The sequence below is a fragment of the Pseudopipra pipra genome, chromosome 7, assembly GCF_036250125.1.
Source record: "Pseudopipra pipra isolate bDixPip1 chromosome 7, bDixPip1.hap1, whole genome shotgun sequence".
NCBI lineage: Eukaryota > Metazoa > Chordata > Aves > Passeriformes > Pipridae > Pseudopipra > Pseudopipra pipra.
Genome location: NC_087555.1, coordinates 28,488,330 through 28,512,705, shown reverse-complemented (window position 1 = coordinate 28,512,705; position 24,376 = coordinate 28,488,330). Strand labels below are relative to the sequence as shown.

Below are 24,376 nucleotides of genomic sequence, written 5' to 3'. Positions count from 1 at the left end.
CAAGATCTTATTTTCATGCAAATGACCTTGGTAAGTGAGAATAAGGAACTTGAGAAAAAAACACCTTGAATAGAAGACACCAGTGGAATTGTTTTTCAACTGAGCGTTTTCAGTGTAGGCCTTTATGCTTCAGGTAAGACATTTATTGTAAGGCAATGAATTAAAGTGAATCACTATTGATAGTAATGCCCTGTCATAATAAATTCAGCCTCTTAGATATATGTCATGAGGTATTCTTCCGAGTCCTCACTGAGTGTGCCAAGGTGAGTAGATGGCCAGAGGGAAACTGGGGGCATGGACCGTGTGTTATCATCATCATCATCATCATCATCTTACTTCTACAAGCATCCCACTCTGTGGGATTTCATTAACTAGCATTAGCATTAATAGAGTCAGTGTTAACCTGCTATGCTCAGGTAATCTTGGATAATGGGTTCCCTCTACCTATGTGAATTGTGTTGGGAGTGTGTTGTTAGTTCCTTGGGGCATTCCCAGCCTGCCACTGAGGAAACCTAAGTGAGGTGTTCCCTGTATGTATTGTATGAAATTTGGCCCCACTGAGCCAGTGGAAGAAGTCCATTGCCTTTGAAACATCAGAATTTCACTCACGCACATAAACTCCTTTATATCTCATTTCACAGTATTTACATACTGCCCTGGGAGACTGCAGGTCCCGTGGCCTGTGTGAGACTTTTCAGCAGTATCATAATACAAAATGTATCTACATGTAAACATTTCAATTTATTTTGTGTCTAAGAACAGGGAAATGCTGTGATATCTTTACATTTTCCACACCATGGTGCCTGATCTACTACAAATGATAGGTATTTCTGAAGCATTTTGATTTAGATATGCATGTGTGCATGCATATATATTTTGGTATGTGTTTGCTGGTGTGGTTTTATCTTTTAATGACATAGATAGGGATATATATTTTAAAGATATTGTAAGGATATAAATTAGAGTGGCTTTTGAAGTGTTCACTGAAAGTATTTGCCAGAAATGTTGTTTTCTTGCGTAACGTATACTGTAATGCTTTTCCTGCTAAAAAAAAAGGAAAAAATGGAGCAAATTTTGTGTAAGTAAATACATTCCTTTTCACCCCTAAGTGTATCGCTGTCAGCTGATATAATGGGTTTCTCACCAGAGTTGAGGCAGATGAGTGGGCTCCAAATCCTGAAGGGAGGCAGACAGCACAGCTATTTCGTTTTTAGATTTCAAATGGTTTTGAGGGCCTGCCATGAGATGAGGAGAAGTCGTGGGCTGTGATGGTTGTTAAATTACAGAGTGCGTTTTTTGACAGCCCAGCAGAGCCCGAGCTGGGCAGGAATTCATTACACCCAGGACACAGAGAGTGCAGGGCTGGCGCAGCGCGGGATGGCCGCAGCTCCCAGCCAACAAGCGCTGTGCCGGGCATTTCCCAGAGCCCATCATCCAGGCCTTCTGGCTGCTCTGCAGCTCGGTTACTGATGGCCCATCAGCTGGGGGTCATGGCAGCGGCAGGGGACCGCAAGCTGTGATTCAGGGAGTGCACTGTTAGGCATCCATAGCTGGCTGCTCCCAGCCAAGAGTGGCACATTAGCTCCACCGCACACATTATGATAGTGCCAGCAAAGTGGTCAGTGCCTAACTGGGATGTGCTGCAGCCTGCGGAGTGGCTGAGGGCTGCAGCACAGAACATATGGAGATTATTTCCTGAATTTATGCAGCACATGTTTTCCTATAAATTAAATTCAGAGAAAATGTGTATCATAATAGGGTGATGCTCACAACAGCCTTCCCTGTTATGAATTACAATGACCTCTCTCAGCTCGCTGGGTGCCCAGCGAAATGGCTTCATGGAGTTGGAAACGACAGTGTATATGGTGTCAAGGTTTGAAAGCCTGACCAAAAGGCTCTCTAACTAAAAGCAGGGCCTCCTTTTCCTGTTTGTTTTTTATCCCATTCACTGCTTCTCTCATTCTTCTCTCCAGAAACTGCCCAGTTTCCTCCTGAAGTGCTGAGCTGTCAGGAGTCCTGAGTGCTGAGCAGATGCCCAGGTGTCTGCTCCGTAATGAACTGGGTGCTGCCCTTGCTGAGGTGCTGCTGGACAGCAAGGGCAGCTCTGGATGTGGCAGCAGCCCCACTTCATGGGTGAGGGTGGTGCCAAAAGATCAGGACAGGGCTCTTTAACCAGAATAATGAACAAAGCAGCACATGTCCCTTCTATGTCCCTTGACTGAGGAACCCAAGTCATTTTTTAGGCAAATATTTGATGTTTTGTTGCCTGAGGCTGGGGTAAAATCATCTCTTCCTTTTCCCTGGGCATGCTGAAGCAGTTGAAGGAAAAATATAGTAGAGAGAGTCATTACAACTACCTTCCTAAAGCACAAAAAATATGTTATGTTCCTTACAACTCTGTGTGTGAAATCTTTAGCAGAAGAAATGTGGGAGCAGAGCAAACTAGAAACTCATAATTAAAATATAAATATATACATGTGTGTCTATGTGTGTGTGTGTGTGTATAAAGCTATATATAAAAGCAATGGGTACCAGACATCAAAACAGTCTGGGGGTTGCTTTGGGGCAAAGCACTGTGGAGTCAGTACAGACTAATAGGGTGTTCTCAGCTGTGGTGAGGGACTTGCTTTTTCATTTGCAGCTGATTACAGGCTAATAGGATTTCAAAGATTTCTGGGAGGGAACAGTTCACATCTCATTGCATTTGAGGGTTTTTTTTTTGATGTTTCATTTATCATGCTGATACCTACCCTCAGAATACATTTTATTACTCTCCTGTTTAGCTTCTTGAACTGAATTTTCCCCTTTGGTCCCTTGCTGCTGTCTAATTGGCAGTTTTCAAGTCATTTGGGACTTTCTGAAAGATCCTAATCAGCCTTTTGTGTGATAGAAGAGAATGGATCATTTGAATTAAAAATAATGTTGCGAATCTTTTTAGGTTTAGTCCTCTCTTCTTTGGCTTTCACTAATACATGCATGATGTGGCTTGTACCTTTATGTTTTCTCAATGAAAATTAACAATTTGAAAGCAACTCATGGGAACAACCATTACAGCTGAATTTTGTCAGTACAGACTACTACTGTGACTGACCTTCTCTGTTTAGTGCCAGTAGTAGCCCTAGTTATTTTTCTTTAGCAGCTCACATGTTGGGAACACACACTTAGCCTGTAAATATGGATTCAGGAGGAAAATGAATACAGCAGTGTTCAAAGCAGCCAAAAGCTTAGAAATAATGTTCTGCTGTGACTTTTCCAAACTGACATCTTGATGCTGGGATTATAAATGAAACCATTGTTCCGGCAAAGGCCAAGACTAATAGAAAGCCTTTATTACCGGTCCATTGGCTAATTCTGCTTGTCTAACCCCTTTGGATGGACACAGTGTCAGAAAACATAGTCACAGAGGTTGCTTTGTGTGAGATTTGGCCTGCTGCATGATTACACGGGGGCACAAAGATATCTCAATGACAAGTGTTCTTTGACTAAAATTTGTAAAGTCATTTTCTTTCCCTAGGCCTTGGAGAGGAGTGAACTGATTTTTAATCTACAGCTTCTGTGAGTGATATTTGCTTTGTGTCCTATCACCTTTCTATTCAGCTGTTCTCCCGTTCCAAGCAGGTAAACCTCTGCTTAGAAGAAATTGTTTCTTCTGCTGAGCCTCGGTGCGGTTGACAGCTGTCATATACAAGCACTACACTTGAATACATGTCTTTAGAGCTAGACAGTCTTAAAGGGCTTTAATCTTTTGTCTTTGCACATGCAGGGAATGCCTAGGAGCCAGAGACCCTTACTGCGGCTGGGACAGCAAGCAGAAGCGATGCACCACCATTGAGGACAGCTCCAACATGAGCCTGTGGACTCAAAATATTACTGAATGCCCAGTAAGTGGAAGGAGTGGAAATATTTTATATATACTGATATGTGTATGTGTCTGTGTGTATGTGTAGAAGGGAGAGGGAAAGTGAGTGTGTGGCAGCCTGAAGAGGACTGGCTGTCGTGAAGGCAGTGGCACACACTTAACACTTGTGCACAGCCTCCTGTTTGGAACAGAGAGACCCCAAATGTATTTGTTTGCTCCAAAAGATGGATCCCAAAGCAAGCATTCAGTCCTCCTCATGTCCCCCCATGCCTTGAGTGAAAAAGAATGGATCATGCTGTTGGGTTACTGCTGAGAACCACGTAAGCCCCAGCTGAAACCTGAACCTTTTCAGGGCTGCTCCACTATCTTCCCAATCTCCTTGGCTTCACTGCAGGTTGAGAAAACAAGAATTTGGTTAACTTTCCTCTTGGATCCCTGAGCTGGGCCCAGTGGACAACATTGGTAAAAAGTGTTGTACTTGGAGGAAGAGCTATCCAGGCAGCAGCAGAGAAATTATTGCATGGATGCTTTGAAGAGGGAACAAAAGGATACAGTGTGTGCTAGAGAAATTAAGGGAAGAGGGGAGTGTATCGAGGAGGGGGATATTAGAAAGACAGTGTTGGATTCACTTCAGCAGACCAAAGACCAAATCTACATGATATTGCAAAGAGATGGCCTTCTTTCCTTGCCCTGGTCTCCATGAGATGCATGAAAGGAAAAAAAGTGTCTCTGCTTGAGTCAGTTTGAGTTGGCTCTCCAGCTCACTTCCCAGCCACCCACCCTCCTCTGATGACAATATCCAGTTCCTGGCTATGATCCCCAGAAGCTGTCTAGCCAAATATAATTCCTGCTGCTTGAACTGTACCTGCAAGGTGGCTGGGGAGGAAAACCAGTCTTGTTAAATAAATTGAGAGTGGGGGAGAAATTCTCATTAATGTTCATCATTATTATCTAATGTCAATTAGCATGTTAATACTGCTAAGTCGGGTAGATAGAGAGAGGGGACTGGATGGGTTATGTCTTCAGTATGCTATTTCTATCTGGAGGTGCTGGGATGTTTATTCCCCTTATCTTCCTTATTTCTCAGATATTTTCCCAGGAAATATTAGTCATTACTTCAATCCATCCTCAGCTTGGCAGGCTTAAGTTTTTCACTGCTGGATTCAGAGGCTTGTGTGTTTATAACCCTCCTGTGTTGAACTGGGATGCAGTGCTTCTTGATTGCCCATGCTGTTATCTCGTCCTGCTTAACGCCTGTGTCTGTTGATAGGTGTGTGAGGTGTTAATCCTCTAGTTTGAACATGTCTGCTGTGGTGCACACTAGGGAACATGCTACTCCAGATCATTGTTTCAAGGTCAAAAAATTCCAGCACAGAATATTCAGGAGCTTTGGCTGTTCCTGGGGCGCTAGTTTTACATTTGTTTTAGCATTTCCATTGTAGATTATTTTCATTGTAGGTGCTCTCATTCTGTTATATATATAAGCCTTGTGCTTTTCAACTGACAGGCTGCCAAGCTGTTTAAATTCCACACGCAAGTGCTTTCTTTTTTGTTCACCTCTTCCTCTCACTGGAATGAATTCACCAGTAGTGTGGAGTGGGATGGCTCATTTAAGCACCTACATCAGCAATATCCAAGTATTTCCTTGTATTCAGTGCAGGATAAAGGTCATGGTCAACAGAGGCAAAGGTCTAGGACAGCATGTGCAGGTGACTACTGGAAAGGGAGGGGAATACGGTGCTGAATTTCGCTCCAGGAAAAGACCTGTCTGGGAATTTAGTTGGAAGAGTTACTGTCATAAGAAGTCCTGGCTTTTCTCACCCCACTTTTCTGGGCTGAGCACCAGGCGCTCAGCTGTGCTGGTACAGCTGTATGTGAGATCACAGTCTTGTGAAATGGTGTAGATAAAAAGCACCCCTCCCAAATAAACTTTTCCTAACCCAGATAATGTCAGTGAGTTCTTCTGCAGCCTAGCCCACAAACAGATGTCCTGGCACAGCTGAGAGACTGGCATGCAGCAACTTTTAAAGCCAGAACTGGCATATTATTGAATTATATCCTACATGGGCCAGGCATTTGTGTGAGTCAATCACAACACTAACACGACTGCTTCTCTTGTGCAAACAGGCTTGTTCAGAGCTAGTCTGAACATCTTTTTACAGCACTACATTGTGCCACAGATTCCCTGTCTCCAGCTTTAATATTAAGGGACTTTAGATAGAGGATTAATCATGTAGTGTTAATATAATACCTTGGGCAATAGGTAATATATGTTATTACCAGGTAACACCCAGAATCTACTCGAGGTCATTACTAAGGTTGCAATGTCAGCCATTTTAACATTAAAAAAAGATAGCACACAAATTCCACAAATTGCATGGCTCTTCCATTTATGTGCATATGTTGTATCAGGCAGTTTTGAATGGCTTTTCATGGGAATTGCAAAGAGGTAGCACAAAGTCATGAAGTTCAGTTCCTTGCTCTGGACACTAGTTTGCTGCAAGGAAAATGTAGACATTCTTTTCTCCTAGATTTGATTTTATAAATGGTTGAAGTAGTTTGACTGAAACTTTGCAAAAATTTTCAGCCTTCATCAAACAGCCAACGTGGAAACTTCCAGATGAAGTCATTAAAGCTTGGCAAAATTATAAGCGGTTGATATCTGAATGCTAAGATAAAGAACAGATGAAATGAAAGAATAAGGAATGCTTCTAGTCTTACCTGTAATATCAGCATAAACATGGAAAATATCCTGGTAGCAGGGATTAGGAATGGCCAGTGTGAATTTTCAGATCATGCATTTGAGCCTTTAGACTGTACAAGGAAGAAAGGAAAAGGTGAGGCCTTTGGTGTGAGTATGACAGCTTATAAAAGACAAGAATTCCAGAATTGGCAATATTGTCAGGTGAGAGAAGGGCATTTGATCAGATGTGTTATTAAAGATGTCCGTTCTGTCTGATGGCACTCTGTTGGCTACAAAGGACTTGCCTTGTAAAGCTATTCCTGAAAAAGATCAATGCCTATGGGTTTTCATCCCACTTCCCAAGTTTGCTCTTTTGAAGATATTTTTGTGGATTTAAAGATGGAATAATAATCCATACGTAATTTCTGAAGTATAAAAACTTCCTGTACTCAGAATGTGACATGTCTATAAATCTCAGCATTTTGGTTATGGCTGCTTATTTGTTTAATTTTTGGGTTGTTTCCCAGTATCACTTATGAGCCAATAACTATTTGTCAGCTTTTTTTTTTTTTTTAATTGAAGCCACGGGCCATATCATACCATTGATTTCTGAACAGAACTCCCTGCTGGAATCAGCAAGGCTTTCCAGCTCAAAAATGAATAGAAATGATCCAATACTTGGATTATGACTTTTGTAAGGCAGGAGGAAAAAGGAGATAAAAATCTACTATTAAGTATCTCAAAGTAGTTCTTTTGGTTTCCCGGCCCCCACCACCAACCTCCCATCCCCAATTTATAGTAACCCAACTGTATTGATTTTTAAACAGTGTTTAAAACAGCAAATTCAACAACAACAAAACTCAGTGTTCTCCTCCCTGGGCATCTTGCCTTGTAACCTGCAGCCCAGGGCAAATTTTTACAACAACATGATAATCTATTGCAAACAAAGGCTTACAGCAGATGCCTGAAACCCCCCAACTGCAGCCTGAGGAGTGCAATATCAAATCTAAATTACTTCCATGCCACTGCTGCATGTTTTTGATGCTGCTGTAGATGGGTGAGAGGGGAAGATGACAGCCCACAGAGGTACATTCTGAGTGTTTAACATAGTGCCAAACTCGGAGAATAAGCACAGAGCAGCATGTTTCAGAGGATGAGTGTTGGAAAGCACTACTCCTGTGGTTGCAGTTGTCTCCCTGTGTGGCTCCTGAGCAGCCTTACGGCCCCTCTGAGGTAGCCCAAGGGGCTGATCCTGCTGGCAGCAGAGCTGAGTGAAGCATGCACACTGGGGTTTGTCAGAGGCAGCTGGCTCAGATTTGGGGCCAGGGCTGTTGACCGGGGCTCCAGCCTCTTCCTTCCTTCACCCTTCATTGTGTGCGACACCAAGGCCAAATCCAGTGTTGCGTTTGCCAGTAGTTTTACCAAAGCTGCTGAGCATCCCACCACCCCGTGGGTGACACCGCAGGGATGGGCCACTTGCAGGCATCCACCTTCTGTGCCATCTGTCTGCAAGGCCCAGCAATTTGGGACATGGGGTGGGGAGGATGGAGGGAGCCACCAGGGCAGAGTCCATCACGGTGCTGTACTGTCGCAAGGGAATAGGCAGGGCCTAGGCAGGGCCAGCATGGATCTCTTTCTGCCTTGTATTTCTCAAGTCAGGAGCAGAGATGATGCCAGGTCAGGGGTGTTTAGGGCAGCTTTCAAGACATGGTCCCGGGCTGCTGGATTTTGCAGTAGTGGTGGAATGGGCACAAGAAGGCAGTGGTGGCCAGGTGTGATCCCAGGAGGACAGCATGCATCCTCTCCAGCCAGCCTTGAGGCTGAGGGTCTCAGCAGCTTACTCCCCCAGCCCTCAGCTTAGGGCTCACCTAGCAGCACTGGCTAGAACAAGGCACAGGGGAGCAAGCTCTGACACTCTGTCTCCTGGAAGGTCTTCACCAGTCCTGGGCTGAAATAGTTCTGTTTCTCATGCTTTTTGTCTGCCAGGACTGCACAGAATGCAGGAAGCTCAAGTTCCAACCTGTTCAGGGCTATACAGGCATGAAGGAAAGGGCAGAGGAAACAGATAGCAGCATGGTCTGGTCTTGAGATGAATTCTTGCTCTTTAGATCATTGTGATCCTCAGCATTAATGCCATCTCCTTCGCTTTCTGTCCTTCACCCATTTGGCCATTTAGGCTACAGCTCTGTTTAGAAAGGGATCCAGTTCTTACTGTGTGTTTGGACAGGGCCAAACTCAGCGAGGCCTGGTCTCAGCTGGTCACTATGGTTATATGAATGCTAACTCAGAAAACGCTCTGCAGGAAGCACTGCAGAGGCTGGAGCATAATGAGTGGGGATGATCAGCACTGGCTGTGTGTTTGAAGGCTGAAGCTGTGCAGTGTGGGACAGGGAGCATGGCGGTTTTATGGTGTGGCAGATGGATGCTTGCTCCTAGTGTGGTGCTAGCTGGGTCGGCTCGGTGCGTGTGCGCACATGTTAGGTATGTGGCGTGGAATTTGGAGGGTAAATATTGATGTGGCATTGTCTGAAAACAACCCTCTGTTTTCAATCCTGCTCGCAAGCACGGACAGCTCCCATCTAAGCTGCATCCTAATCCCCCCCGGCAGCTTTGTTTGGCATTTCTTTTGTGGGCTTGTCTCCAGAAATGTAAACTTGCTATTAATGACTTTTTTTTCTCTTAAAATTAGGTGAAAAACCTGACAACAAATGGAAGATTGGGGCCCTGGTCCCCATGGCAACTGTGTGAGCATTCGGATGGGGACAGCACAGGCTCCTGTATGTGTAGGTCACGTTCATGTGACAGCCCTCGTCCTCGCTGTGGAGGTCGTGCTTGTGAAGGGGCCAGGATTGAGGTCGCAAATTGTTCAAGGTACCTTAGTGTTCTTTGTGCTTTTTAGGAAGGGAACAAGAGTTGTGCCTGTCCACAGCTTAGCTCTTTCCCTGTGTTTTTGTGACCATGTTGTTGTATCCCAGCCAAAGTGATGTGTGTGAGATCCAGCTTGAAGTCAGCGTAAAATGAGGGAGCCCAAGGGCACTGGGAGAAGGGCCTTCAGCCAAGGCTCTTGGAAGATGAGCACCCAAAATTACCATACACATTAACCTTCCCTACACTGTACCTTGGTTTCCCTCCCTGTGCAGTGAGTAGTGACCCCTCAGGAGGAGGTGAATAAGGCAGAGGTAGTTGTTAGCCGACTGAACAGCAATAGGCTAAAAACATCAGTAAGCTCATAATTTTTCAGAGTTTTGGTTTCACAGCTGCATTTCCAAAAGCAAGCAGAGCTCCTTCAGAGTAACGCTTGTAAAGACAGGGCCTAGCTTAGCTCTGAGCAAGGCTTGTTTGCCCTGTTCTGCAAGTCTGTGAACTGTCTGCAGCACGCTGGCCAGGTGAAAGCAACACATCATCACCTGGCTGCTCGGGAGGCGTGTCTGCCAGGGACGGCACTGCACCAGCACATGCAGCTCAGCTCCTGCCTGTCCACAGAAGTCTGAAACAAATGCTTGAGCAGTATGGAAGCTAAATGTTCTCCTCTTGGGTGCCCAAACATAGCCATGGTGTTTGTGTCTGTGTTACTTCACCACCCTCAGACTACATCATGTCATGACTCAAGGAAAGACGATGCAATAGTGTAAGCACTATTTAACCAGGGTGGGGACAGCTAGTATTTTGGTAAATATTGGGTCAATACAGTTTTTATCTACTTTATCTTCTCCATAAACATTCATTCCATTAAGGACAGCTGTCTCTTGACTCATCCCTGGAGATCAGTGCTGGTCTTGGCACCAAAAATTCAGCAATACTCATGTTTTAATTGGCATATCTCCTTCCAGTTGTGGGCTGTGCTGCCCAAAAGGTGTGCAGTCATTCCTGTCCCTGTGCTGCCAATGTGGGCTGAGCGGAGCTTTCCCCAGGCAGGCTTTTTATGTCAGTGGCAAATGGAAAACATGCCAGTGGGATGGGTTTCTCAGCACTGCTCTGGTGGCAAAAAAGGCAGGAACAGCTTCTAAGAAGGGGATGAAAAACAGATTATTCAATCTTAAGACATAGGAAAACAGCATGGTTTGAAAAATAGGGACATCTGGTCATCCTACATCCGCCTCAGCCCTCAAATTTTCCTTTAATTGACTTCATATGGCATTGAGATTTCTTTCTGCAAAGAGGGAGCAGGATGTTTTAAAGATGAGTTCTATTAGAAAGCTGGAGATCTCAAAGTGGAAGGTGTCTTATTTCTGTTAAAAATCCTGAAACACAAATATGCTGAGAACTGTTGGGTTTTTGAGGATTTTTTTAGTAGAAATTACTTGCTCCTTTTGCAACAATAACAGCAACCTTCCGTTTCATGTTTTTCTTTTCATAATTTCACACATAATCTTTCTTTTGGGTTAAGAAGTGGGGAGGTAGTAGGTGGGTTAAAACTTGGCAGAATAATATGGAATAGTAGGATTTTTATATAAGTGAGTTTCTTGTTCTTTGACCTTGTTTGGGGTGGGAAGGGGAGGGGAAGGGAAGCAGGGAGAAGGGATAAGAGAACAAGAGGAGGGGAGAAAGATCTATCAGGGTTCTGAAATAAAGCTGCCAAGAACAGGCAAGAGTTGATAACAAATACAAAAAGTGTGAAGGGCAATGTCGGTTTTAACTTTCATCCTCTGCCCTGATTGGTGCTATGCCAGAAAATATTTCTTGCCAGCAGTGTTATCAGTTCAGTAAATGCTTTGAAAATTAACATCTGTTTTCAAGCTTAACTTTCAAGATTCAGAGAGCACCTGAGTTGTTTTCTGACTAGACTTTTTAGAAAGGTTTTTTTTATGAAAGAACACACCCCAAAAAAGATATTTTTTGGCTTAAGGCAGTGAAGTGTCAAGATTAGGCAGTTTTATAAGACAGAGCATTACCACTGGCTCCATATGAAATGAAACCTGCAGCACAGAAGAGATGAGATTCAGTTCTTCCTCTCCTGCTTCAAGGTTCCTCTGCCAAATCAGAGGAAGGTGAGCTTTAATAGATGCAAGATTTAAAAGATGAAAATGTTGGCTTCTGTGTCAGCACGTTTGAGTCACCACACGGCAGCAGCGTCGCCGGCACGTGCTCAGCCCGCTGCAGGCACGAGGCACGGAGTGTTTGCCAACATCTCTGTCACTGAGGTGTGAACTAAGGGGTTTTACATCACATTTGCTTCAGGCTATGTTACCACTCTTCAGCAGAGATGTGATCACTCATTAAACCATGAAACTCGATCCTGCCTCTGAGCTCTTAATTGCCTCTGGTTTCTACAGATTTAAGGTCACACTACAGTGACGTCTGCAGGCGGCCATGAAAGCTAGAAGCAATTATTGTTATTTTTAATGAAATTTGAGATTTCCACTTAATAGGATTCAATGCTGAAGGCTCTAGGAAAACACAAAATATTATGAGGTTTGTGATAAAACCATGAAAACTGGCAGTGGTATTGCTGTAAGAGATTTAAAGCATCCGTACTTACTGAATTAGCAGAGGCTAGGTTTCTTACATCCTCTGGCACAACTGGCATTCATGATTCTCAAAACCTGCACTTTTTGTGCAGAAGAGTTCAGGAGACACAACTTTGGGATCAGCCATTGGCTCAGAAGAGCTGGGTTATGAGACATTGGGGAGGTGATGAGGGAATAGTCAGTGAAAGTTATACTAGCCACACTGTTGCCTGACAAATCGTAGGAGGCATTTACAGAATCATTCAGCATTGTCTTCATTCTCTTTCTTTCCAGTTCTTAGAGACTTCAAAGGGGAGAAAAGTTAGGCCAGTGCTAAGCACTTTTGAAACTCCCTATTCTAAATCTCCTCTGATATAAAGTCTGGTTGAAATGAATAGTCTTATGTGTTTTGCTGTATAAAGCATGGCATGATAAGGGAGACTGTTGGATGACCCCATACTCTGTTTTCTCTCACCCTTTTTTGTTAGAAATGGCGCTTGGACACCCTGGTCTTCCTGGGCCCCATGCAGCACCTCTTGTGGGATTGGCTTCCAGGTCCGCCAGCGATCCTGCAGCAATCCTGCTCCACGGTATGGGGGCAGGGTCTGCGTTGGACAGAGCAGGGAAGAAAGGTAGGAGTTGTCCACAACACTGTGTGCTCATTTCTGTGGTCGTAATGGTGGCAGCTGGGAGTGGTGACTCTTCCGTGACTGCAGATTAAGGTGCTTAGCTGAATGTGCTGAGCGGAAGGAGTTCCAGAGCCTGGGAGGGAGAAGGCTGCTTACATGCATGGCCACTCTTTTTCAATGAGCCTGTGAACATCAGAGACTTCAGAACTGGCTTCACTATCAAGCAGGACCTCCATAAGTATTCCTGTGCCCCCAACAGGGGGCTGCCCTCCTCACCTGAAGGAGAAGCTGTGCCTGCTGTTAGCAGAGTTTACAGATGCAGTTGCACTCTTCTGATCTGTCCTGGAAGTGGCAGCTGAGTATGTGCAGCTTTTAATTGCCAGTTGCACCACTCCCAAGTCTCTATTACTTGATGATGCTGGTGCACCAAAAGAAGTTCAAGGCAAAATATAGCTTAACTCACAGATTCAGTCTTGAGTTTTGCAGGGCATGGCATCAGAAAAACCTTTTTTCCCCTCTAAACTAAGACAATTTCATGTAAAATTACAAAAAACCAATACTTTTTGAACCTACAGAGCCATTTGCACTATAACACTTCTTCAAGCTTGACCCCTCATGAAACACATGCTTCAAGGCACTCCAACTTGTTTCCAGATTTGACATTTCATTAAAGGCCACCTCTGCTTGGCAATAGGCTGTTGCTTGTCCCTTGAGTGGTCACTAAGACATGTCTCTGCATTTCTCAGAATACAAAGAGCAATTCATTTAACTTTCTTGTTTCAAGACATTTTAATGTTCGATTTGATTTGTGTCCATTCACAATGGTCCTTTTTGGGTTTAAAGATTACATCAGAGTCAATTGCAGTCCTGTGTGATTCAATTTGAGAACAATATTGATTAAAACTGTGAACAAAATTAAAGTTACTTTTGACACGGGAACATGAAATAGCATTCAATTAGGACCTGGTTTTAGATGCATACAGCATCTAGTTCAGCTCTATTTGCAAACTCTAGTTTCCTAGGGTCTGAGGAGCAGTAAAAGCTAGACTGTGTGAAGAGAAGATTGTAAGCTGTTTAGCACTTACCATCAGTGACAGATCAGTGTTGAGTTGTTCTCCCACTAGTCACTCCATTTACCATCCATTCTCTCTGTGACACTTGGGCTTCAGTTTATGAGCTCTACTATGGATTCAGTGTTTGTGGAAAAGTTTTGAGACTAGAGCACTTTAAAACACCTGATCTCGACCATTTACTCCAACTGTCTCCCTGAGCTCAGCCTGGTTATCCCCTCTCATTCTGTGCAAAGGCTACAGTTCTCTCCATGAACAGGAATATTGCTAATCTGGCGGTGTGTCAGCCTCTGCTGGCTCTCTGTGCATGCATCAGTTGTACCCAGATGCAATGTGCAATCTTGTGTCCTGCACCATTTTGTTCCTTGGATGTGCAGATGTGGATGTTTGTTGAGCAATGCACTTTCTTCTTTCAGATTCTGTAATGAGAACAGTCCATGTCCATTACCAATTTTTTGGTCTTCATGGGGACCTTGGAATAAATGTAGTGTGAACTGTGGTGGAGGGATTCATTCAAGGCAGAGGTCCTGTGAAAATGGAAATACATGTCCAGGCTGTGCTGTGGTATGTATTGTTTATTGATGTTGCATAAGGGTTACCTACTGACAGCCAGCATCTAGGAACTTGGTATTAGCTCCTCTCTCCATCTTGGTTTTATTTCTTAAGCTAGAAGAAAATGCTGTCCTCAGCTTTTGCTGAAATGTACTTGGAAGCAGAGAGGTGGCAGATTTAGGGACAGACTGGAGTACAGAGGATTTCCTTAGGCCTCTGTGGGCTTAGATTTTATGGCCTTTACCTGAAAGCGCTATACATGTTTTTTTAATTCTGTCCTGCTCCCAAGAATGATCTGTTGAGTCAAGGAGGCCACACACACATCCAAATTGAGTCACACTGTCATACTTTAATAAACAGGTTCAACACCTAGTTCACCCATCAGTGACACAATGGCTACCCATTTGCTCTCTTTACTTTCCCTTTCCTATTCTAGCAGCAGTTTCATGCAGCTCTTTTAATTAGTTTTGTGGAGTTTCCTTTCAGAGCAAGCAGACTTGATCTGACACTTCCCATCTCTTCACAAGCTGTGTGACATTTACTCTAAAATCATGAGGTCCGGAAGCATTATTTCTTCCCCTCTGCCAGAAGAGAGAGATTTATTCATTTATTTTAAATCAAGAACACAATGTTCGTCACTGGAATTCCTCCCACTAGTGGTGAGAATTGTAAAGCCCCCAAATCACCCCATCCCTATACACCAAGGATGGTAAATGGTTCATAACCCTCAGTAGAGAGTTCAAAAAGCCAATCAAACAAAAATAGCTGTAGAAAGAAATAATCTAAACCCATATTAAAAATCAAAAATAAACTTTTCAAGGAATAAACCTTACTGATATTTTGTCCTCATGGGGCTCCTCTAGGCTGACCTGAGAGCAGCATCTCAGGGTCACAGCAGAAAACTTGTTGGCTGTTACTGTTATCTACTGCCTGAATTATTCTCCTGCCCATAATGTACCAAGCTGTCAAAGCCCCACAGGACTTAGAGTCAGCAAATAAACACAAACCTGAGGGAGACATAAAAATAGCAAGCATAGTTTACCCTTGAGGTCCACCTGAAGCTATGCACCACCACTGCTTCCATAGTCACCACATTTTGTGGTGTGCCCAGCACTGGCTTGTGCCTGTGAGGTCAGATAAGGTGGATGGGGATTGTTTTAGATCCAGAAGGTACCTCCTTATTTTCCGAAGTGTAAATAAATCTCTGCCAGTTAGGCTCATGCTGTTTAATAAGTAAGGAGAAAGTGGTTTTCCTTCTTGACAGGAATATAAGACCTGCAACCCAGAGAGCTGCCCGGAGGTGCGCAGGAACACACCCTGGACCCCCTGGATGCCTGTGAACATCACTCAGAACGGTGCCCGCCAGGAGCAGCGCTTCCGCTACACGTGTCGTGCCCAGCTGTCGGACCCCCACGAGCTGCAGTTTGGGAGGAAGAAAACCGAGAGTCGTTTCTGCCCCAATGATGGCTCAGCAGTGTGTGATACTGACTGTACGTCCTGCCAGCTCTAGGGACCACAGGGCAAGCCTAGATTTGGTGGTGGGAGGGGGGTCCTGTCAGGACAACACAAACCTGACTGTGTCTGCAGTAGTACAACTAGTGTCACCTGTACGACCGGTGTCACTGCAGAATGCCAGGGATGGAGAGAGCGCTGTGACATAGAGATAACAGTCATGAGCTCTGTGCTTATGGCAGTGTAGAGATTTGTTCTTGCTGCCCCAAAGAGAACAGGCAAGTAATGCAGTTGTAAAGAAGAGAAGCTGTTCTGCAGGACAGTGTGCCTTTTCTTTCTCTCTTGGGCTTCCCTTGTGCCCAGCCTCTCAGGTTGGTCTCTGCAGTACTGCTGTGATGCAAGTCAGTGTCTTGAGGGCACAGCCTGGACTCCCAGTTTTCTGCCCAGAAAGGTCATTTATCAAGGTGATCAGTAGACTCAGTTTGTGTGTGTGCAAATTTTTTTTTGTGTTCTCCATGGAACAAAACTCTTGCTAAGGGCTTTCAACAGAAACTGTTTCACAGGGCACATAAATCCTGATTTTATTCATGAGCTGAGCTGCTTTTCAAAAGCCCAGCTTTTGATTAATTTGATTAATTTGTGATCTCACGGTGTCTTGTTTGTTTTCCTTGAAGCTCTTGTTGATGACCTCCTCAAGACTGGTAAGACCTCTGCACGGATTATCAATGGGGGCTGGTCCTTTTGGGGGGCCTGGTCTTCCTGTTCCAGGGACTGTGAGCTGGGCTTTAGGATCAGGAAGAGAACATGCACAAACCCTGAACCTAAAAATGGTGGCTTGCCCTGTGTGGGGTCAGCGATGGAGTACCAAGACTGCAATCCTCATCCCTGCCCAGGTAACCATGAACATCTTCCTGCATGAAATTCAGAGGAGTTTTTCCCAAATCTTAATGGTAGAGCAACAACAACAACAAAATCAGTATTTCTAAGGCGCTTTTTTTTTTTTTTTAAATTTGGGGGATTTTCCTTGGTATTTTTAAAACTTTTGTAACGACCCAGATATGTGATCTTTAGCGCTGACTTAGGTTTCACCTCGGCTCAGAGGGTAACACAACCACATCCTCTAGAGGAAGTAGTAGAGTGGCTTGTAGCAATTTTTTGCTTCAGGAAGGTTTGATGCTCCATCCTGTGGAGGGCATCATGGTGTATCTGCTCCTTGAGGAGGAGACAGGCTTAATAAATGTGGCTTAATACTGTATAGAGATGCTTGATGTGGCGGCTCTTCTTGTGAACACTTGTTTCTTCCCCCTCTCCTGCTTACGTATTGTTCTTGCGATGGGCATCTCCTCTTGACATCAGTTACCATTTCCTGCACAGCCAGCAGGGAGTATTCTTGCCTGGTTTCCTGGTTTTCGAGTTTGTCCTCATGTTTATGTTGCACTCCTTGTCCAGAATAGTAGTAATAGACCACTGACTACTGTATTCTCTCTCACTTATCCTTCTCCTTGCTCTGTAATAACTATCTATACTAAATTTAAGTGATCTTACACAAATTACCTTGCCTCTTTGCAGTTCTAGCAATTATCTACCTCTGGCAATATAGTTTGTGGCCTACACTTGAAAATGCTCTATTATAGTAGTACTATTATGATTCTAAAATTCAATACAAAGATAAAATTCCAATGCAGAGATGATCAGAATGTGCAGCAAGAGTGTAGCAGGAGTGTCAAATATTGCACTCTATGGCCTATAAAAAGGAAATAACCCTAGTACTATAAAGGCAGCTATTAGTACTATTTTGGAAGCTCTCAGTGGCTTTTCACTAATGTCTGTGCCCTTCTTCTGTGCTGTTTTCTCTCCTTGGACAGTATGATGTTTTACAATCTGTTCTGAGTGCATGATTACTATTTCTCTGTGTCTCCCCTCTTTCCCTGCCTCACTCAATGTGTATACAAAAATCCTGGGTTTATCTTGCACTAAGTCATCAGGTTATTATCTTCTAAATTAATGGCATGTCGACCTGTAAACCAGGCAGTATAATGGGTGGGGGGTAGGGGAATCAGGGTTCTTAAGTCCCTCCCTAGTTTTATTATTAACCTCCTATGGAGTTATGCTCAGATCATAAAATGGTTTGGGTTGGAAGGGACCTTTAGAGGTCTTCTAGTCCAATGCCCCTGCAATGAGCAGAGACAATAAATAAAGCCTCTGAGTTTCTGTTTCCTGAAGGCTGAAACTAGAGGACTTGGGGGCCCCACAGAAAGGTGCCATATCAGCTCCACTTAGGTTCTACAGCACTTTTTTCCCAAGTAAATCTGCTGTTGCTGTAAGTGAAGTGTCAGGAGATAGTAGTAGTAGTAATAATAATAATAATAATAATAATAATAATAATAATAATAATAATAATAATAGCAATGCTGTTCTATAAAAAGGGAAGGAATAGAATGGAATAGACTATTTCAGTGAATATTAGTGACTACCATAAAGAACAGTTACTGTGTTGGCACTTTATTATGCAGAGCCTTTTTCTGCTTAGATTTCATTCTGCATCTGCAGAGTGCAGTACGTTTGTACTTTCTCTTGATGTAAAGTTTTTCTTGTCAGGCCCTAATGTCCTGGGGAGCAGGAAACTGCTAGCTAGTCTGGGCAGGGTGGATCTGGAAGGTGAGATACCAGGGTTCTCCAGCTTTGTCACAGTGAGAGGAGTAACCAATGTCATCTACCTCTCTCTCCTTGCTTTCCGATGTCCTCCAGTGAAAGGCTCCTGGTCTTGCTGGACTCCATGGTCTCACTGCTCAGCAACCTGTGGAGGTGGGCACTACCAGCGCACGCGGACGTGCACCAATCCAGCCCCGTCCAGCGGGGAGGATATCTGCATCGGCCTGCACACGGAGGAGGCCCTCTGCAACACGCACCCTTGCGAAGGTAGCCACTTCTCATCCCTGCTCCAGTTGGCTTGGAGGATGGTGGGAGCAAGGCACATCTGCAAAATGTTTAAAAAGTATATCAGAAACACCACCAGTTACAAGTTTTTCTGTAGGTGTCTGCTGAGCCAGGGAAAAAGGAGACATCCCAGTGTTCAACTGCAATGCATCACCTTTCTCTGTGCCTTCTCACTCCTAGCCCATACTCTGGCATTCTGGTGCCAGTCAGGCAAAATCTTGCTAATGGTTGATCCATTTCAAGTAATTAAAAAAGCTGGAGCTTGGTTCTTCAGCGTGGAAGCTTACAAGACAAACAAAAGGGATCATGATGCAGCAATCTGTAAAGTTGCTGCAGGGACAGTCCTTCCTTTTTCTTTCGCAGACAGCAGATGAGCATGTGCTACAACTCAGAGGACGGGGTTTAGTTCTGTGCTGGCTTTCCATTACCTTTGTGTCTTTCTGACTTCTGCCCTTGGGAACCTCAACAGAACTCTGTAATTGCTCTAACTTGTGCTGGCTGCTTTATGGGAAGCCATATCAAAACTTGGAGGTCCTGGTGCAACATTGCCCCATCCAGCTCCTTGTATGACTTTAACCAGAGAGCTGATATAGGAGCTTTTAAGACAACTCCTGTGCAATGCTCCACCAAAGGTTAGTTTAGTCGATATTAAGAAAACTACAGCCTGACAAGTAGGGTATGATGCTTGCACTGGTATTTGTATTGAGAAAATTAAATCCATTAAAGACCCCTGGATTAGGTGTGTGAGAGAGTCCCAGGCCAGGATCTAGACATCCTTCAGCCTCGGAGAAGTTTGATATCTACAAAACATCTTTTTCCTTCTTGGTGACGTCGTCTGTGTGTTTTTCTGGTCTGGATTTCAGGTGGCTGGTCAGAGTGGTCAGAGTGGAGCCTGTGTAACGAAGAGGGCATCCAGTACCGCAGCCGCTACTGCGAGGTGCAAAGCCCAGACTCTTCTCAGTGTGTCGGGAACAGCACCCAGTACCAAGATTGCCTGTATAATGAAATCCCTGGTATGTACAGTGTCGCCGAGGAGGGAGAGGGTGGGCCAGTTCAGGGGAGCAGTTCGTGCCCAAACTGTCAAACTAGGCTGAGATTTTCTTTATTATAAATTAGGCTTGGATGCTTCTAGAAAAACAAGCAAACAACCAAACATGTTATACATTCCCTTGTGGCAGGCACAGGGTAACTGGCATTCCCTTAGGCAGCTTAATATTTCTTTTAAACAGAATTACCTAGATCTGTAACAAATAACTAGTATGGCTTCACCTGAATTGAAGCTTTTAACTTTGCATAGTTCATCTCAGGCTGGGATATAAAAATTATCTCTGTTCTCCATATGGGTATGGGCAACAGAAGGTCCTTGATTTCAGGTATCAAAAGAAGCATCCCAAAAGAGTGAAGAATTAAGGTTAGGCAGATGGAGAAAATTTGGGTGTGAAGTAGGGAGATTAATCCAGGGTCTAACAGAGAGACACTGTTGATGTACAGATGGTCATCAGCATATTCCACCCTGTGTTTTCTGGAAATTGAATCTCTCAGGCAAATACTTGATGTGGGTCTAGACTGAATAATGCCTTTCCAACATGTTATTTTTTGGATTACAGTGCCCTGACTTAAAAATCTGAGATCTCTAGGCAATGGTAGTCTTTTTCATGGTTTTCTCAGCTTTCATCTTTCCCCTTAATTGAAGCTAAAGAGTGATCAGGTAACAATACTGGAATTGTCAGGTCTTTGGAGAGGTTTTGTTGCATGTGTTTCAAACTATGAGCTTATAATTCAATTTAGAGAGGCTCTCAGCTTGCCGCAGAACATGTGAGCACCTTCTCGTGTCTGGAGCACAGGGGGTTTAATTACTTGAAGAAGTAAAGTGATGGCAAAATGACAACTTCCTCCAATCTTCTTTTCTTTGTTTAGTGATCCTGCCAGCCTCCAGCATTGATGAGAGCACGAACTGTGGAGGTAGGGTACCATTACCTATGTATCTTATTTTTATCTTAACATGGCTTCTTTTCTCCCTGTGCAGTATCAACCAAACCATTAATCTATACAGCTCATATCCCACTGATAGCCTTAATTCCACTGGAGTCTTGCTGTCTGAGTCAGACTGGAGGAATGTATCTCATGTCCACTTGTCAGTTCCAAGATTTTCATTTATTTGAGAGTTTGGGTTGGCCACTGAGAGTCATTAATTATCAGGGAGCAATTGCTTGTCTCTCTCTACCCATAGGGTAAATGGTTCAGGAGGAAGGAAGGGATATTCCCCATTCCACCACTGTAAGCCTCCATCTGTTTGAAGGCAGGTGTTTTTAAATAACCTATGAAGATTTCAGGGTCTCAGACAGATCCTTTGCTGATATAGGTTGAGATTAGAGGTTTATACTTGTCCTCCAAACATTTCCTTTCATTCAAGTTCTCACCTCTCACAGGAACCACGTCTCCTTTCTGCATGTAACTTGGAAGGATCCAGTCATTAGTGTCACTTTTCTGCTGCCCTAGGAGCCCCGAGATAAAAATGCAGACTGAAGAAAATGGCAGGTTTCTTTAACGTTTTGAAATGCTAGTTTCACACTAATGGCCATGCCAATTCCTGCTAGCATCACATCCCTGCTTTCCTGAAATCTAGATGATCTGCAGTCTGCCAAAATCTCTTCTCCCTGTAGAGATCATGGCAGAAACAGGCGTGCCACCTGTGGCATGGAAATGTGGCCTCTCGGTTTGCGACTGTGGGGAAATCAATGGGATTAATATTTCATCCCCCGCAATGTAACATTTGGCTTCCTGCACCACTCCTTCTCCCTCAGAGGGTGCAGTGGTTCTACTTCAGTTCTACGACCCCTTGCTACAGCTTGCACTCCACTGTTGTGCACTGTACCCACATTTCCTTCTTTTACCACCACCATTGTATTTGCTGTTGCAATCTACATTCTACCATAGCTAATATTATTTATTACTTAGTGTTCTACAATATTTGGCAAAGAAGCCAATCAATAGAAATTCTGTTGATGCATCTCAGAAAATCTATATTTTCAAAGTGATGAACCAGAAAGCTTCCCCCCTGGGGATTCACAAGCTGAAAACAAAATAATTTGTTTGGTGTTTCCCCCTCCCCTTAAGATACAGCTAAAACTCATCTGAAAAATCAGATGGGTGTTTCAAAGGTGAGAGTGAAATGTAAGAGAGCTTTATGTAGTGACTTGCAAATGTGGCAGTGAAATGAAACATTCAGTGCAATATAAGCAAACCTGGGCCAGAGGAGAATGTGGCAGCATGTCATGTGCCTTTACTGAGCACAGTTGTGTATTTGGTGTTTTAGCTGTCGAAAGTGATGTAAAGCAGGCAGAGGTTTTTAGAAAGGAAATATCTTTTTGAAGAAGTCTTGTAACATTTAGTAAGAAATTATAATCTTTCTGCTAGTTGTTTTTTTTTGGACCATCATCCAAAACACAATAGAAAGTGGTAATCTTGCAATAGAGTTTTATAGTGTGGTTTGAAAAATAAGTGTAGTTCATCAGTTTTATAAATTCTGTATGTTCCTTACTGTAATTATGATTGAAGTGCATTACTTTGCTGTAGAATTCTGTTGGTTTTGTTCTTTTTAAACTCAGGAGGATATTTTTTAACTAAAGATTAGATGAGAGCCATTGACTAATGGGCAGAATCTGCTATTTGAAAAGCATATCAGTTAAAATATAAGATGGCACCAAAAAAATGCACGCCGTGATCAGACTAAGAATGAGCCTCATTTAAAGTCACACTCTGACTGGGCCCATTTCTCTGCACACAGTCAAGTCAACACAGCAGTCTGTCCAGATGAATTGGCTTTTTAAGTATTACAGGAAATTTACCGCTGCAGTCGCCACCGAGCCGGTGTGGCTGACCCCTGGGACAGCTGCCCCAGGGGGCCAGCAGTCAGGGGGTCCCCCTCAGGCACTAGGGCCCCTGTCAGGTCTGTTTGAAAGATGACAGAGCAAAGGCAGAGGAAAGGCAGTAGCATTTGGAGTCAAATAACTGATTCTTTTTCTGTAGAGTGCCCCTTGCACATAGCTAAATCCAGCAGGGTCATAAAATTTTGCCACCCAAGATTGCCTCTGGTTACTTCATTAACTTGGTGGCTGTAAAGGGTGCTACTGTTTGTTCTGTTGTCAATGGAGATCTGTTGGTGGTTGGTTTTACTGTGGGGTGTGAGACTCTGTGAGATGAGGGAAGAACGAGGAGTGCTGTTTGACTTTGTCTTCCCCCCACCAGTCAGAGCTGTGAGTGTGTTAGGTACTTCTCAGCAGGTGGGATGCACAACTACAGCACCTTCCAGAGCTCAGTGCTGGGCTTGGAGGGTGCTGCTGCAATCCCACGTGGAGAGATTTCTGGAGGAGGCTTTTACAGTCCAAGAGCTTTTCTGTTTGAAATATTTGCACTGTAGCTACCCTGCTGGCACCTGCCTGCAACTGGCTTCCTATCTCTGCAATTTGTGGAGAAAGCCTACAAAGAAGTGTTTTTCAAGCAGTTCCCCCCTTTCCTTTGGCCACCTTATCATTCTCATTCTCCTGAGGACCCCCTATTTCACTGTTAGCAGTACAAATACAGCTCAGAGGTAGTGCAGACATGGTCAAGGCAATGCTGCCCCATGAATAAGCAAGAATGCTGAGCACACTTGGATTACAAGGGGGAGGAATGTGTATCTCCCCCACCCCACACACAGTCTCATAGGCATTTTGGGCAGCCAGCTAAAAGGGCTTTCCCCTCCCTTCCTTCCCCTTCAGAGAAACACTGAGCATTTTTATCCCCTTATTTCCATGACATGCACATGCTTTGGAATCCATTAATGTGCATTGTTTGTATGGCTCATTTCTTTAGCTGTCAGCTTAACATAATGTTTAGTTTCAATATCAATAGAGGGGAGAGAGGAGAGACAGGGAGGGAGCTTTGAGAAAACAATGCATGAACCTGTTAAACTGCTCAAGGCAGGGCTGCAGTGGGGGGACTGATTTGCAGGAAGATTATGTCAGTTTATGTTATAACATAAGACTCCGGCTTCAACAGCTTATTAATGTTGATCCCAAGATGTCACTGCTCTGATATGCACCTGTGGTCTTGTCGGGGGAGGAAAAGGGGCTGTTCTTTAAAAATAGCATCTCTTGTCATTTCCCTTTCAGGTTTTAGTCTCATCCATCTGATTGCCACTGGGGTCTCCTGTTTCTTTGGCTCTAGCCTCTTAACATTTGTGATTTACGTGTACTGCCAGCGCTGTCAGAGGCAGTCCCAGGAGTCCACCGTTATCCACCCAACCACTCCCAACCATCTCCATTACAAGGGCAACACAACCCCCAAGAACGAGAAGTACACCCCTATGGAGTTCAAGGTAGGGTAAATACCACAAACAGCTTGATACTACCTAAATAATTTCTGTATTTATGTCATGTTTGGAACTGGGTAGGTTTGTGTTTCTGTGCCCAGCTGATGGCATTGTACAGAGGGTTGAAAGGGCATTTAGTTGTACTGTCACAAAGGGGTTAGAAAGCCTCATTACTGCAGTGGGATTTTGTTCTGTTTCACAGTCCTGATGAATGCCAGTCTGGCAAGTACATACCAAGATACTCCAGCCCATTCTGACTATTGAATGTATACAAATTGTCCTCTAAAAAATCAGTAAGAGCTCAGTTCGGTGCATTGTTAGTGCGTGGTAAGAGGAAACGGAGGGGAGGAAGAATAAAAATGGAAACTTCATTAGACAAATAGCTGGGAAAATG

The 24,376-nt window shown here is 43.9% G+C and overlaps 1 protein-coding gene across 4 annotated transcripts in view; it reads left to right on the top strand.

Annotated features, from left to right (window-relative positions):
• Window positions 1-24,376, top strand: part of SEMA5B (semaphorin 5B) — a 282,391-nt gene that overhangs the window by 235,447 nt on the left and 22,568 nt on the right. For 3 of the 4 annotated variants that reach the window (XM_064661407.1, XM_064661406.1, XM_064661408.1), the window contains exons 14-23: window positions 3,764-3,881; window positions 9,232-9,413; window positions 12,478-12,621; window positions 14,105-14,252; window positions 15,505-15,730; window positions 16,367-16,585; window positions 18,441-18,611; window positions 19,493-19,642; window positions 20,547-20,591; window positions 23,783-23,988. In XM_064661407.1, the coding sequence (XP_064517477.1) occupies window positions 3,764-3,881; window positions 9,232-9,413; window positions 12,478-12,621; window positions 14,105-14,252; window positions 15,505-15,730; window positions 16,367-16,585; window positions 18,441-18,611; window positions 19,493-19,642; window positions 20,547-20,591; window positions 23,783-23,988 (1,609 nt within the window). Of the gene's footprint in view, window positions 1-3,763; window positions 3,882-9,231; window positions 9,414-12,477; window positions 12,622-14,104; window positions 14,253-15,504; window positions 15,731-16,366; window positions 16,586-17,048; window positions 18,198-18,440; window positions 18,612-19,492; window positions 19,643-20,546; window positions 20,592-23,782; window positions 23,989-24,376 lie in introns of those variants that run through there. The other variant, XM_064661409.1, reaches the window with a different exon arrangement.